This window comes from Delphinapterus leucas, chromosome 7 (genome assembly GCF_059928025.1).
Source record: "Delphinapterus leucas isolate spDelLeu-1000000601 "Yukka" chromosome 7, BTC_Dleu_Yukka2, whole genome shotgun sequence".
Taxonomy (NCBI): domain Eukaryota; kingdom Metazoa; phylum Chordata; class Mammalia; order Artiodactyla; family Monodontidae; genus Delphinapterus; species Delphinapterus leucas.
The window spans coordinates 34,123,846-34,136,596 of NC_143135.1; the positions used below are offsets into that span (position 1 = coordinate 34,123,846).

The window sequence follows — 12,751 nt, forward strand, 5'->3', positions numbered from 1 at the left end:
GGACTTAAAATATGAAGATGTGTTTAAAATATCTTTGTTCATCTTCCTAAAGATCATTCTCACATTTTCATAATCAGGCAAACCAGATATTTACCTAAAGTATATCAAATTCCACTTACATAAATGCAAATGCACGTTAGTAAACAGTTCTATAATTCATGTATTAAAATTTGTTCATTTTTAAGTATAAATCTTCTCTTTTTTATATCAGTAGTACAAATTGAGCTGTATCAATCAAAATTGCAAGGAAGAACCTCTTCTTTTTTGTAGACAAAAGCTTTAAACTATCCCAGTCACGCTCAAACCTCTGCAATCTTCTAGAAGCTCAAACTCCCAAAGGGCTGCATCAGGAGAAAAAGTTCCAAATACCATGTTTTTTCCTCCAGAAAAATCACACTATTTGTCTAAGTCATTATCAAGTTTGGATTTTGCCTTTTGCAGGGAAAAGAACAGAAGCACTCATGTTATGGCCAAATCATTTGGGAGCCAGTACACAAACAAAAATACAGTATGTTTCTCCTGCCACAAAAATCTAAGAATCCCTTGGGCCTGCTAAAGCCTTCTCTCTCTGATTCGTGGATTTCTGTCCTGGATTTGGGACATGATAGATTGCAGGCACTCATTCAGAGAGCAGAGGGCTCAGCTTGCTACTGAAAGTGAACTTTGCGATAAAGCACATAATATGAGGCAGGGATGATAAATTTCAACGTAGAGAGAGCCTGTGGTCATGTATTACTGGACACCTGAGTTTTAGTCACAATCTCTTTGTGACTTTGAGCCAGTCACTGCCTCCCTGATTCTCTATTTCCTTTCCTGGTGGATAAAGTGAGAGGATTGGATTAGATGAGTCCTGTCCAGGTCTAATATGGGCTCTTTCTGTTATAGGGATTTCACTATATGCTACAGATACATGTGATCCTCAATCTCTTATCTGAATAAAGAACCGTTTTCTCTTTAACAAAAGTCAAGTTAGAAACTCAAGAAATACCTGAAAAGGTAAAATGTTGCACTTGGAACTGAACCCTCTTTGAATAAAGGATAGGGGTGGGGGAAATAATCTTTAATTTTCATCAGAGGAGACTAACCTCAAACTTAAATGGATTTCTCTAAGCACATTTATAACGCCTGGCCAGAATTCAAAGATTGCATGCACTGAAATACTACACTCTTGGCTATAAGTAATTTTTTAAGACAGCCCTTTACAAGCCTTCAAATGAGACTTATGACATTTTCAGTGAACAATAATTTTAATTGTGAATAGTGTGTATGGGAAAATAATTTTAAAGGCAGAAATCTGACATGTGAAAAGAGGTATTTTTATCACAATAGAAATAATCTTTTTGCATTACTAATACAGCAAATTTAAACACAAGTGATATCGAGTGATCTTAAGAAGTTTTTTCTTTCAATTTTTTCTGAATTAAGATGTGATTGAAAATAAATGATAACAGCCAACAATTATTGAGTGCCAGGCATATCTAAGAACTTTACACGTATTCTCTTAATTAGCTGTCATGATGCTCATATCAGGTAGATAGTTTGATTAGCTCCCTTTTACAGAAATGCAAACTGAGGCTCAGAGATGTTAAATAATGTTTTAAGTCATTCAGTTATTAAGTAATACATTCAGAAGTCTGAACCCATGCCATTTGGCTTTAGATCCTGTATCTTAACCACTATGTAATATTGCCTTTTGTAAAAGGTGCAAAACACTTTGTTGTGATGTTTATTTCATTTATTCCACAAGTATCTATTATGGGTCAGGGTCTCTTTGGATAGAGCAGTGTAAATAACAAGGACAAAACTGCTTGCACTCATGGAGCTTACATTTTATTGTAGGAAGGCAGTTATTTCTTAGTTATAGATCAGAAAGAAAAATAGCGGTATGATAGCTGGCAATAGTGTTACATAAATAATTAAAGCAGAGTTGGGAAGTCAGGAGGACAGGAGCAGAACAGGGAAAATGTTTAAATAGGGCTTAAATAATATTGCCACCTAGACAGAGGCAAGAATAGTCTTTGTGAATACAATATCATCCATTAAAAATATAGTGTTGACCAAACTTCCTTTGGTAAATCTGAACCTCTTTGGTTATGCCTTTGTAAAAATTGTGTTGTTTCTCCCACTAAATACTTGACCAGGTTCCTCATCACTCTCTAAATGCAAGATAAAGATAGTTTTTTTAGCAATTTCACGTTCATAAATTTTTGAGTTACTCTAAGCCCTATGCTCTTTATTGTTTAAAGACAAAATTAATTTACCTCCAATACCTTCTTATCACTGTATTAAATGTTCTCATCTTAAACATTACAGATTTTGTGAGGAATCTTCCTTTGATTCCCCACTCTAAAGTCCTCCATGGATTTGACTAAATTCTCCGGCCCAGGATGTGCATTAGCCCTTTAAGGAAAGGCAAAAGAAAAAAATGATGCAAGAGGTCTCCCTGAGACCCAGTTTCCTTTCGCCACTACTCTCCCACCTTCTCTCCTCATTGAGCAGGACAGCAAGCATACTTAGAATAGGACAAGAAAAAGGACCAAGAATCTGTATTCTGACCAAGAGTAGGGCTGCTTTTGCTTAATCCATGAAATGGAGAAGCCAAATTATCATTTGTTTTTCATTGAGAAATCTGCCAGGAAGTGTAACCAGAAGCCCTTCTCTCTAGAGGAACTGTCTCCACACACTTCAGTTCCTCTGCTCTAGTTCCACCCACAATGCTGATGGCAAACACTTTCCAAAATGAGCTTCTTTTACACCTAGAGGGAAAGGACTCTGTCCCCAGTATCTCACCCAAGGGAAATCTTGTTCTATTATTAAATGATCTGTAGGGAAGGGAGAATGGGTATACAATGCCTGTAGGTGGAAAACTGGTCTTGCTGTGTTGGTTTTACTGTTTTTGAAAAAGGAAATATACATCTTTCAAGCAAATTCTAAAAATCTTTAAAATTTTGTATTAAAAAGTCTTCCAAGATAAAATTCTATGTAGCATGTATAGGACTAATTGGACATTCACCAACTTGTCAATAAAGGTGTTTCTGGGTGATTAAGTTATTTATGATTTTTTATTATCCTCTTCTTAATATATTTTTATTTGATATGTAATACTTTTATAATCAGAAAAGGGAATGTTATACATTTTAAACCTGTTTTCACAGGAGGCTGTATATTTCTCACTGTATGTTTTGTAATATTATTTTCAAAATAAAGCAAGTATGTAAAAATCTTAAAATGTGATAAGGAAGTGAATCTATACTCTTCTATCTGTTCACAAGATTTTACAATAAATTTTTACTTTATTTTCTCAGTCTTGGAGAATACAAAGCATTGTTTATGAAAATATTGTTTCTCTTCCCTAAATATCCACTTAAAGGTAAGGTGATTTTGGATTCAAATAATAATTCTAAAATTCAGAAAATTTTTCCCTTGAGGAAAATCTACCAAACAAATTAGAACCTGAGTCAACATCAGTCTTTTCTTTACTAAACATGACACAAATGTTAGCAATGAGCTTGATTTTTTTTTTTTTTAACTAAGAAAACCTGTTTACTGACCTCCCTCCCAGTGTTAGAAAGAGGGAACGCTGGAGCGTCCCTGGTGTTTTTTCCTGGCAGGAAAATGTTAGCATTTTAACATTTGGCAAGCTGAAGGTTTTGACTCTGAAAAAAAACTTAAAGGCACAGCCATTGTATTTTTATTTCACATTTCATTGAGTTTCCTTTTTTCTCTTTTGGTGACTTGTTGGATGTTTTCCCACTAGAGTGAAAATATTTTACATATGTATGTTTGGAGTATCTTTCTGGGAAGTTTCTTTTGCTTTAGAAAATATTTTTAGGAAAAAAAGAGATTCAAGACACTGCATTTTGGATATAAAAGTCAAAACTCTAACATGTTCATTACCAGTAATATTCCTTTACATTTTTCTGCGTTATATCAATTTTTAAAATTTATCCCATCCATAAAATTGGGTTCTCTACACAGTTAATAATTTTCAGTTTAAACTGATTCATTTTTTAAAAGAATATTTTTTTCTCCTGTTGGGTCTGAGTATTAACCATAATCATGTCAAGGTAAAGATGATATTCAAAAGGCACTATTCCTAATCTATTGCACTCTCCTCTCGACATTTTGAAGGCCAGTCCAAAAATCCTCACCCTAGGGGCATTAAGCCTAAAATAAATTTCCAAGAATCTCTCCCTAGGCCTTGGAGATGACTGAGAAATCTTACGCAGGAAAACACCTCTGGTGAATGGATTGTAGGTGACAAAAGCCAGGGAAGGGGCCTTGGAGATTTCACTGAGGGATAGGGAGAGACCAGTTTAGGAAAGCAAAGAGGAGATCAAGACTAGAGAGGTGCCCAGTTCTAGATTACTTCCCAGGAAAACTTGACCTTTTGCGGGGAGCGAGAGGGGTGAAGTCATAGGTACAGGGTCTGAAAAAAGGCCCAAAGTCTTTATTTGGGGTCTCTATGTAGCAATAACTGAAAGGGCGGAGTGCATCTTTTCTTTCTCAGCTTAACACTTAGATTCAAGAAGCATTTAGTTTTATTTATCAAAATACACACAATGAAGCAAATGAAGCTGTCTCTCACAGTCGGCGTGCCAGGCTGTGCTCCTTGACACCCCCATCCCATCAGTCCTTTCGCCTCGTATTTCGGGGTGCCTCTGCAGGTGGCGCTGGGGGCACTGCTGAGGGCTGGCGCTAGGACCTCGGCTGCAGCCACCACCGCGGCCAGGCTGGAGGCCTCTGGCAGCAGCTGAGCGCCTTCCCCACCCCCGCCCCTACTCAGCAGAGCTCATTAACAGGTGGAGTCGCACCCGGGGCGCCTGAAATCCCGCCTGGCTCCATAGAAACAAATCCTGCAGGCCCAGAGCACCATCTGGGCGGGCTGTTTTTTGCGCTCTACGGGGAGGTCAGCATCACACGGAGCAGGGGCACCCGAAGGACGTGCACACCAGAGCGCAGTGACGCCCCCCATCCCTTTGTGCCCTCGGCGGCGCCGTCTCTGCTCCCCGGCTCCCCGCCTGGCCTCAGCTCCTAGCAGCCACGGAGGCACGTCGACCATTTCTCGAGAAGCAGGTTACGCCAGGGCAGGGAGGCGGCGGCGACAAAGTGCGCCCGCCGTGGAAAACCCAAATCCTTTGGGGCGCCTTATTCTGGAACGAGGCACAGTGTTCGAGCCCCGCGAGTGGGTTCCAGGGTACTAGGAGACCTCGCCCAGGAGTTCCCCAACCCCGCGGGGCCGTCGCCCCTGCCCGCGGCCTCCGCTGCCCCTCGGAGGGTATAAGTCCCACCTCCCCGAGCCCCCGCCGGGCTCGATGCTTTACCTGTTGGCGGCCAGCCGAGAAGCGATGTAGCCGCCCGGAATCTGGGTGATGATGTAGCCCCAAAAGAAAGAACCGTGGATCATCCCCACGGTTTCCGGGTCCCAGTTGAATTTGGCTTTCTAGGGGAGTAGGAAAACAAAACAAAACAAAAAACAGGTGGAGGGAGAGAGTAGAGTCAGTGCTTGGGCTGAAAATTCATGTTCAGTAATTCTCGGTCGAACAGCCCTCACCGCCCGGGGTACTCCCAGCATTCTGAGCATGGGGGTGGCTTAATTTTCGTTTCCTAACAAAATTGAAGCTGTATCTTCTTACGGAGAAGAAATGCCTCTTTTAACTGAAAAACCGTTCTCGTTTGAAATGGATTGTGATTAATAGCGAAGTTGGGCGCCCTGGCTTTGCTCCCCGACGACTGCCAGGAGGGTCGGATCACCTCTGCGAGCGAGGAGTCATCAGGGCTTGAGTTTGGGAAATGAGGACTCCCCACGAAGGGATTCTGTTCGCTGGCTGGGGAAAGAGACACCTGACGCGTGTCCACTTAGCCGACGCCGACCACGCAGTAGTGGAATCGCTTGGAGAATGGAACCCAGCTGGAGAAATTCTGGGGAAGGGAGGTGGGGAGCTTGGGATGGAAGGTGCTGAAGTCGGAGGACCTAGTAGGAAGGATGGTCCCAGCACATCTGGTCCCAGCACATGGTCTGGGCATAGGCCAGAAAGACTTGGAAAAGCCCGGGGAAACTGGGGGACTCAGTGGAGGGGAAGGGGTTGTTCAGAGGTGGTCAGAAGAGCGGGAGAGGGTGTGTCTGAAGGTCGGGGCCTAACTCCGCCCTCACCAGCCTGGTCCGCTGCACAAGGTGAACCTTACAGTACACTGGGGAGAACTCTCTGCGCAGGAAAGATGAAAGAGCCCTTATCCGGCCTGGGGAACTGGGGACCCTTATTTTTCCCCCCTTTGAATAAAATTATGAAACCAAACGCACTTTGCACTGTTTCCCGGAATACCCAGGGCCCATCAGCGCTCACAGCTTCCCATCCACAGCCCGTCCCACATTTTGCATCCCAACCCCCAACCTTTGCTCTGCTTGGCTTACGTTAGCTCAGATCACTAAACAGGAAGTCAGGACCCACGGGTACCTTTGACCTTGACGTTGACCCTCCTCTCCCTAAGCGTCACCCAACGCACATCCTAAGATTACGGGACTGGTTTCCCCGTGACCCCGAGACTGTCCTGCGCTGCGTCGGCTCCTCTCCGACAGTCAGGTGGGACGCTCCTAAAGACCCCTCGGCTAAAACTGCCCATATGTGTGCACAGTTGTTTGATTTGTTTTTCGGTTTCGTTTCATTTTGGTTATGGAGAATGTTGGCGAGAATTGGAAGCCGGGGAAAATTATAACCTAATCTGCTGCTCTGTTCTTCCGAGTAAAAGAAAATAGTTCGATTTAGATTTAGCGGACAGTATTAAGGACCAATTCCTTGTATAAAGTCACTCTCCTCAAAAACCTAGTGAGCCAGATGTTTTATTTTACACTTTGCAGGGGAGAAGAGGAAGGCCCAGAGAACAGAAGAGACTTGCTCCAGCCTGAATAAGGGCTTGATTATACTGTCGCGTCCCAATCTAGGAGGGCAGTGCTCGAGGGGCCGGACAAGCCTTCCTCATTCAATGGGGATAGTGGGGCTCAAACAGATGAAGTGGCTTTGCGAAACCACAGGGCCAGCTGTTGCCCACCTCCTTGATGACCTTGCCCCCGCGGTGGATGGTGCTGTTGTTGACCATGTCCACGATGGCCACGCCCAGGTTGCAGCGGATGCCGAAGGAGATGCAGAAGCCCAGGCCGCTCATGATGGCGATGATATAGCGACGTGGCAGACCGAAGCACCTGCAGTCGCACAGCGGCGCCTTCTTCTCAGGCACCTCCAGGGGCTTCCCATCCTCCGTCAGCTCGATGGTCTCCCCGGTCTCCTGCTTCTTCTCCAGCACCCTGCGCGGCACACCGTGGGGAGGCAAGGACGCCACGGGTTAGGCACCCTGACGCCGGCCCGTTACCAGTTCCCAGGACCGGTCAGGACTCGGGGGATGGGCCCTGACCTGCTTCCCCTCCCTCAGGGGTTAGGGTGCTGGGGCGCCACCGGGCTTCAGGACCTCCCGGGCTCTCCAGCCTTCTTCCAGGCTCCCTCCCCACGGCAACATCTCTTCAACTTTAATATCTTCTGTCCTATGGCAACCAGTGCCCATTCCCTCGGGATCCACCCCACAGCGCCTTGATTCACGTACACCGCCTGAGCCTAACTTTCTTGCGGGGTCTGCAGTTTGTAAGGGTGACCCGAAAGGCGCCTTCTCAGCGCCTGTATAGACACCTCCCGCGTGCAGTGCTCTGCCCAGGCGACAGCCGCTTTCATCCAGCCACGTAGCCTCCGGAGGGCTGCTCCCTGGTGGGCGGGCCCAGGCACAGTCCTGCACCCACGCTACTCCTTCCTTCCCAGCCAAGTTGAAGCTTTCCGGGTTGAGGACACCGGGATCCAACCCCTCCCCGCCAGCTAAGCCCGGGAGCCCCTGGCACCAAGGCCTGTCCCGTCCGGTGCCCAAGCGGAGAAGGTCTGTGAACACTCTTTCAGTGTCACGCACTCTCCTTCCCCTTCCTCCAGCTCCTAGGATGCCAGTTCAACATTTACTCTCCTGTTACACAGCTTACTCTTTTATCCCTTGTTACTTGAGTTTGAAACAAAGGCCTCCACAACATATGGCCGACACCTAAGATTCCTACTGCCAGAACATGAATAATTAATTATTCACAATCTTGTGTCACTACTATCTCAGTTACAAACACCGAAAAATGTCATGGACCCATTTCCAAAGAAGTAAAATGAGACTCCCAGATTATACCAATGCACCCGCAAATCAACTCTGGTAAGATGTCCCACACCAAGGTAGAAGATCTCACATTTATGTTTCGTTTTGTGTTTTTTAACTTGCATAGTATTTCCTAAGATTTCACCCCATCGATTCAGTTGCTTTTAGGCTTTTGTCCTTGTGGGGAGGGGAAAGGGGAAAGCAGAGTGATAGAATGGTTTTACTAAAAGCTGATAGTGTTGTTTCGGTCCACAATATATCAGCGAAATTTCTGTTTAAAAGAAGAGGAATGTGAAGGGTAACACACCGTGGACCCTTGAGATGGATATTTAAACAAAGAACCTCTCTGTTTATGATTTGCAGATGTTTTCCAATCCACCATATATCTTTTTTCTATGTGTGCCCCTTTAAATGATTATATCCACACACAATTGTTTTCATACCCGCAGGTAAAGCGAATGAAAATTTTAGATCAATTTCAAGAATGCATAGCTTGGGAGACCGGCTGTCAAGCAATTTGAGACTACCAGAAAAAAAATGTCAAACTTCCAAATTCTACAAAATACCAACTGGGGAAACATCATAACTGTATTTGCGGTTATGTTAATACTTATTCCTAAAGCCCAATTCCAATGTTAGCGTACAGAGTAATTTATTCTAAGAGAGAAAAATTCAACAAATGTGATTTTTTTTCATATTGGCTTCATGTGCTCATATATGCAAAGTTAAACTCTGCACCTGAACTCCCCACCTGATGGCAGTTGAGCTGGGAAAGAACAGCTCTTTCCAGGGCAGCTGCGGGACTGCAGGGCCTTTGCAGTATCTACTGCCGCATAGGTGCATGATGGTGCCTACAAGAAGCCCACCAGGACCAGAGAGATTTGGAAAATTGGGAGGTGCCTTGGTCATTTTCTTTACATATCCTATACATTTCCAAAGGCTTCAATTTCTCAAATGCAAAAATTAGCGCTCCCTTAGAATCATTTATCCTTTTGTTTCTGCCCCTTCTTCTTGATTTTCACATTATTAAGAAAATGTGTATTCATTTAATATTCTTGAAAAAATTTAAAGTTGTAAAATTTACAGAATAATTAGTATAGTGACTACAGGGAGGATTAAAATTCTAAATCATTTCTAGTACTTCCAAAGTCATTTTGCTGGTTATTATTATGGCTTTTCTTAAAAGCACTGTGACATTTCCCATGCAAGAAATAGACTTCTAGGAGAGGTCAAATAATTAAAAATGCATATACATTGTTTCAGATTTAAAGAGAGGAACTGTTTCAGCTATCAATTATTGATATATTTTGATTCTTCTTCCTTCAGTACAGAAGGAAGATTCCACTGGGGGATTCTCTACTCAAGTGGTTTTAAAGCTGAGACCCAGCTTTCTTTTCACCACTACTCTTCGGAATTTTATTGTTTAATTTTTTAGGTGGTTGTGTTTTTTATTCATTTTTCTGCATTAAAGGAATTTAATTTGGTGTCACTATAAGCAACACAAGAAAGGCTCCTTGAACAGGTGCAGGTCATTTCTTAATTGTAAAGAGGATAAATCCTCGGTAGGAAAGGATAAGAATCTGCAGGTACCAAAACAAAAATCACACACACACACACACACACACACCAGACAGGTTAATTTAGTGCAACATTCCTGAATTACTAAGTAGGTTTCCAGAGCAGCCCCGCTTCAGCAATGAACAACAAAAAAGATTTTCCGAACATATTACAATCTCTCTAAGCAACCAGGATTTAAGGAAATAGCTCTGCAGATTTTTTTTCAGGCTGAGTCCCAGGCAAACAGAGGTTTGCTTTTCCTTACCTGTAGATCTGGCCGAGGGATTTTCCAGCAAAATTCTTTAGTCCTTCTTTTCCTGGGGTCAAAATCCTTTGTTTTACCGACTCCATTCCTGCAAAGCGTGGTGTCGGCTCTTGCCAGATTTAAATAGAAATCGCTAGGAAAGGGGAGAGTTGCGCATATTGTCTTAATCGCTTAAGGTAGTTGTAGGTTTTTTCTTCGCAGCAGAACGGTATCGGTGTGTCTCTTGCAAGAGTGCGAGTGAGAGGGGAGGGAGAGTGAGAATGAGAATACAACAGAATAGCTGCATATGCAACCCACGGGTTTCCTAATAGGAGAGTTGGTAGACACAATCAGAAAGTCTCATTGGAAGGGGAGGATCCGGTGGCAAAGGGCGCACGCAGTGCCATGGTATTTGGGCGGGTGCAGATGAGTCCTTGTCCTGGAAGTCAGTCCACTGGAAAACAATGTAAATTCCCGGTTTTGAAAGCCTTGTTGCTGTCAAATCTTCTGCCTTTTAAACGTGGGCGGAAATACCACAGAACCCTTGTGTAAGGACAAAGTCAAAAGAATAGTACTTTTAAAAATGGTGCCTTTGCGGTAAGGAGCAGAGCAATTCCAAAACTCATGGGAGCATCTTAGGTCTCAAGTGAGCGATACTGCTTTAGTTTTTCCTCCTTGCCCACGATCTCCTCCCATCACGCCGGCGCAAACTCCGCTCTGCGGTAGTGTCGAATTAAGATGGAGAAAGCTTGCTGCTCTTTGAGGACGTGAGTAAATAACAGATACACTGTTCTGATTTGGGCAGCGTCAGGGAAGATTTTGTTTTCAGCACCGCTGACAGAGCCCGTCTGGGCGCTTCTCGGAAAAATGGTTCAGCACCAAGGACAGAGTAAGTTTCAGGAAAAGGGGAGGTTTCTTTTGGCTGGCCAGGTTGCCAACTTTCTAGGGGAACTGGGAGGATGGCCCTGACCAAAGACTATACTGGGGATCTTCAGGAATGGATGCTATGGAAACCAAGTGAGAAGATGTCATCATCGCCAGGGTTTGCAGGGAGCATGGTGCATTTAGCTCTGCAAAAGAGAAAGACTTTATCAAAAATTGACAAGTTACTTCTAGTTTCCTATGTTTTGCCCAGCACGCTGATGCCAGCTCTGACAGTGTTGCAGGGAAGGAAGATTACAGCACATTTTACTTATGTTTGTGTTATTTGGGGCACCGGGGCTCCCTTGAATATAAAATATATGTATACAAAGTGCATAATTATATTGTTCCTGTGTTTTGTTTTAACCCCTGATAGGTAAGAACAAAAGGAAGGAAGAAAGGAAGATAGAGAAGGAGGAAGCAAGAAAGAGGGATAGAGGGAAGGAGGGAGGTGGGGGAGGGAATAGAGAAATAATTTAAAAAAGAATAGTTTTCCTGTGTTCTTGGTTAAATAAAAGACAAGCAGTTTAATATAAATTCCTTGGAATTGTATGCTTCCTCACTTAACTAATTTTCAGCACACTACTGAAATACCAATATACTGATGAAATTTGTGGCTATACCTTGTGCTTGTTAACAAATTATCATTGATGATATTTTCAAGATTTATTTAAAATTATTTATAATCGTTTAAAATGTAATTTTTATTTTGTACCATCTTCTCCTAAAGCAGAACTACAGAGAGAAATTCATGTAAGATATTTGCTTTCACATATATAGGAATAGCATCAATGAATCTATTTCATTAAGCAAAGCAAGAAAACAATGCAAGCTTAATGTTAATTATTAATGCATTTGACATGAATCACGAACCTCTTAGACGAAATTCAGGCAAATAGTTACAAAACAGATTGTCCTTGAAACACATTCGCAAAGTCAAAATCCTTGAATTTCCTTTAAGCCAACAGGGGGAGTAGATTTTTCTTAGGGATTCTGTTACCATATCTCAGAAGTATGGATCCAAGTACAGAAACATGTAAGAATATTACCCAAATAGGCCAAATAATACAATGAATATGCATACACTGAATGGATAGCTGAAAAAAATTTCAAAAGTAGCTAAAACTACCATTATTAAATTTAATATTTATCAAATTATATTTTCTATGAATTATAATAAAGAAAAGGATACCGGAAGCATCTTTCTCTTATTTTGTTATGCATTAAAATATATATTTCCTATTACAATACTGAACAAGATTTTTCTAAAACTCTGGAATGCCTTGAAATAGTATCTACCCCCAAGGTGATCAACTGTAAAAAGGGAAAAAAGAAAACTCATTAAACTACCTTCCTCCAAACAAAAGATTCAAGCTAGTCAGGACTTGACTCATCAAGTGTTTTTCAAAATATCTAAGTTTTTCAAATCTTTAGTGACCAAGTTCATTAAATTTAATTCATTTAGGGATATCCATTATTTTGAAATTCCAGAAACTTATATAAAAAATAGAAGTCAAACAAATATCTGTGAAGCTACGATGGTGACATAAAAATGATTTTTCCAAGCATTCCTGCCTAAGTTTCACCCGAAATGATTAGAGATCTAAACCACTGGCAAACCTGATTGCTAAGTCATGTGTGTGTGTGTGTGTGTGTGTGTGTGTGTGTATATATTCATATATACACATATATATGAATGATACAAATCCAACACAAAAGCATTGTTTGTAGAGTAAAATAATTACATTCATCTTATTGAAATCAATGTCATTTGGCTCTCCTCCATTCTCTTGATAAAAGTGTGAGTGTTTAAATCAGAATTACTGCTAATATTAATCTATTCATACTAAAAATATTTAT

At 42.2% G+C, this 12,751-nt stretch overlaps 1 protein-coding gene across 1 annotated transcript in view; it reads right to left on the reverse strand.

Annotated features, from left to right (window-relative positions):
• SLC17A6 (solute carrier family 17 member 6) overlaps positions 1 to 10,236 on the reverse strand; it is a 36,448-nt gene extending 26,212 nt beyond the window's left edge. The window contains exons 1-3 of the mRNA XM_022583752.3: positions 9,992 to 10,236; positions 7,048 to 7,300; positions 5,325 to 5,443 (exon numbers count right to left, since the gene is read on the reverse strand). Coding sequence (XP_022439460.1) covers positions 5,325 to 5,443; positions 7,048 to 7,300; positions 9,992 to 10,077 — 458 coding nt within the window. The 5' untranslated portion in view covers positions 10,078 to 10,236. The remainder of the gene's footprint in view (positions 1 to 5,324; positions 5,444 to 7,047; positions 7,301 to 9,991) is intronic.
• Positions 10,237 to 12,751: the final 2,515 nt, after the last annotated feature.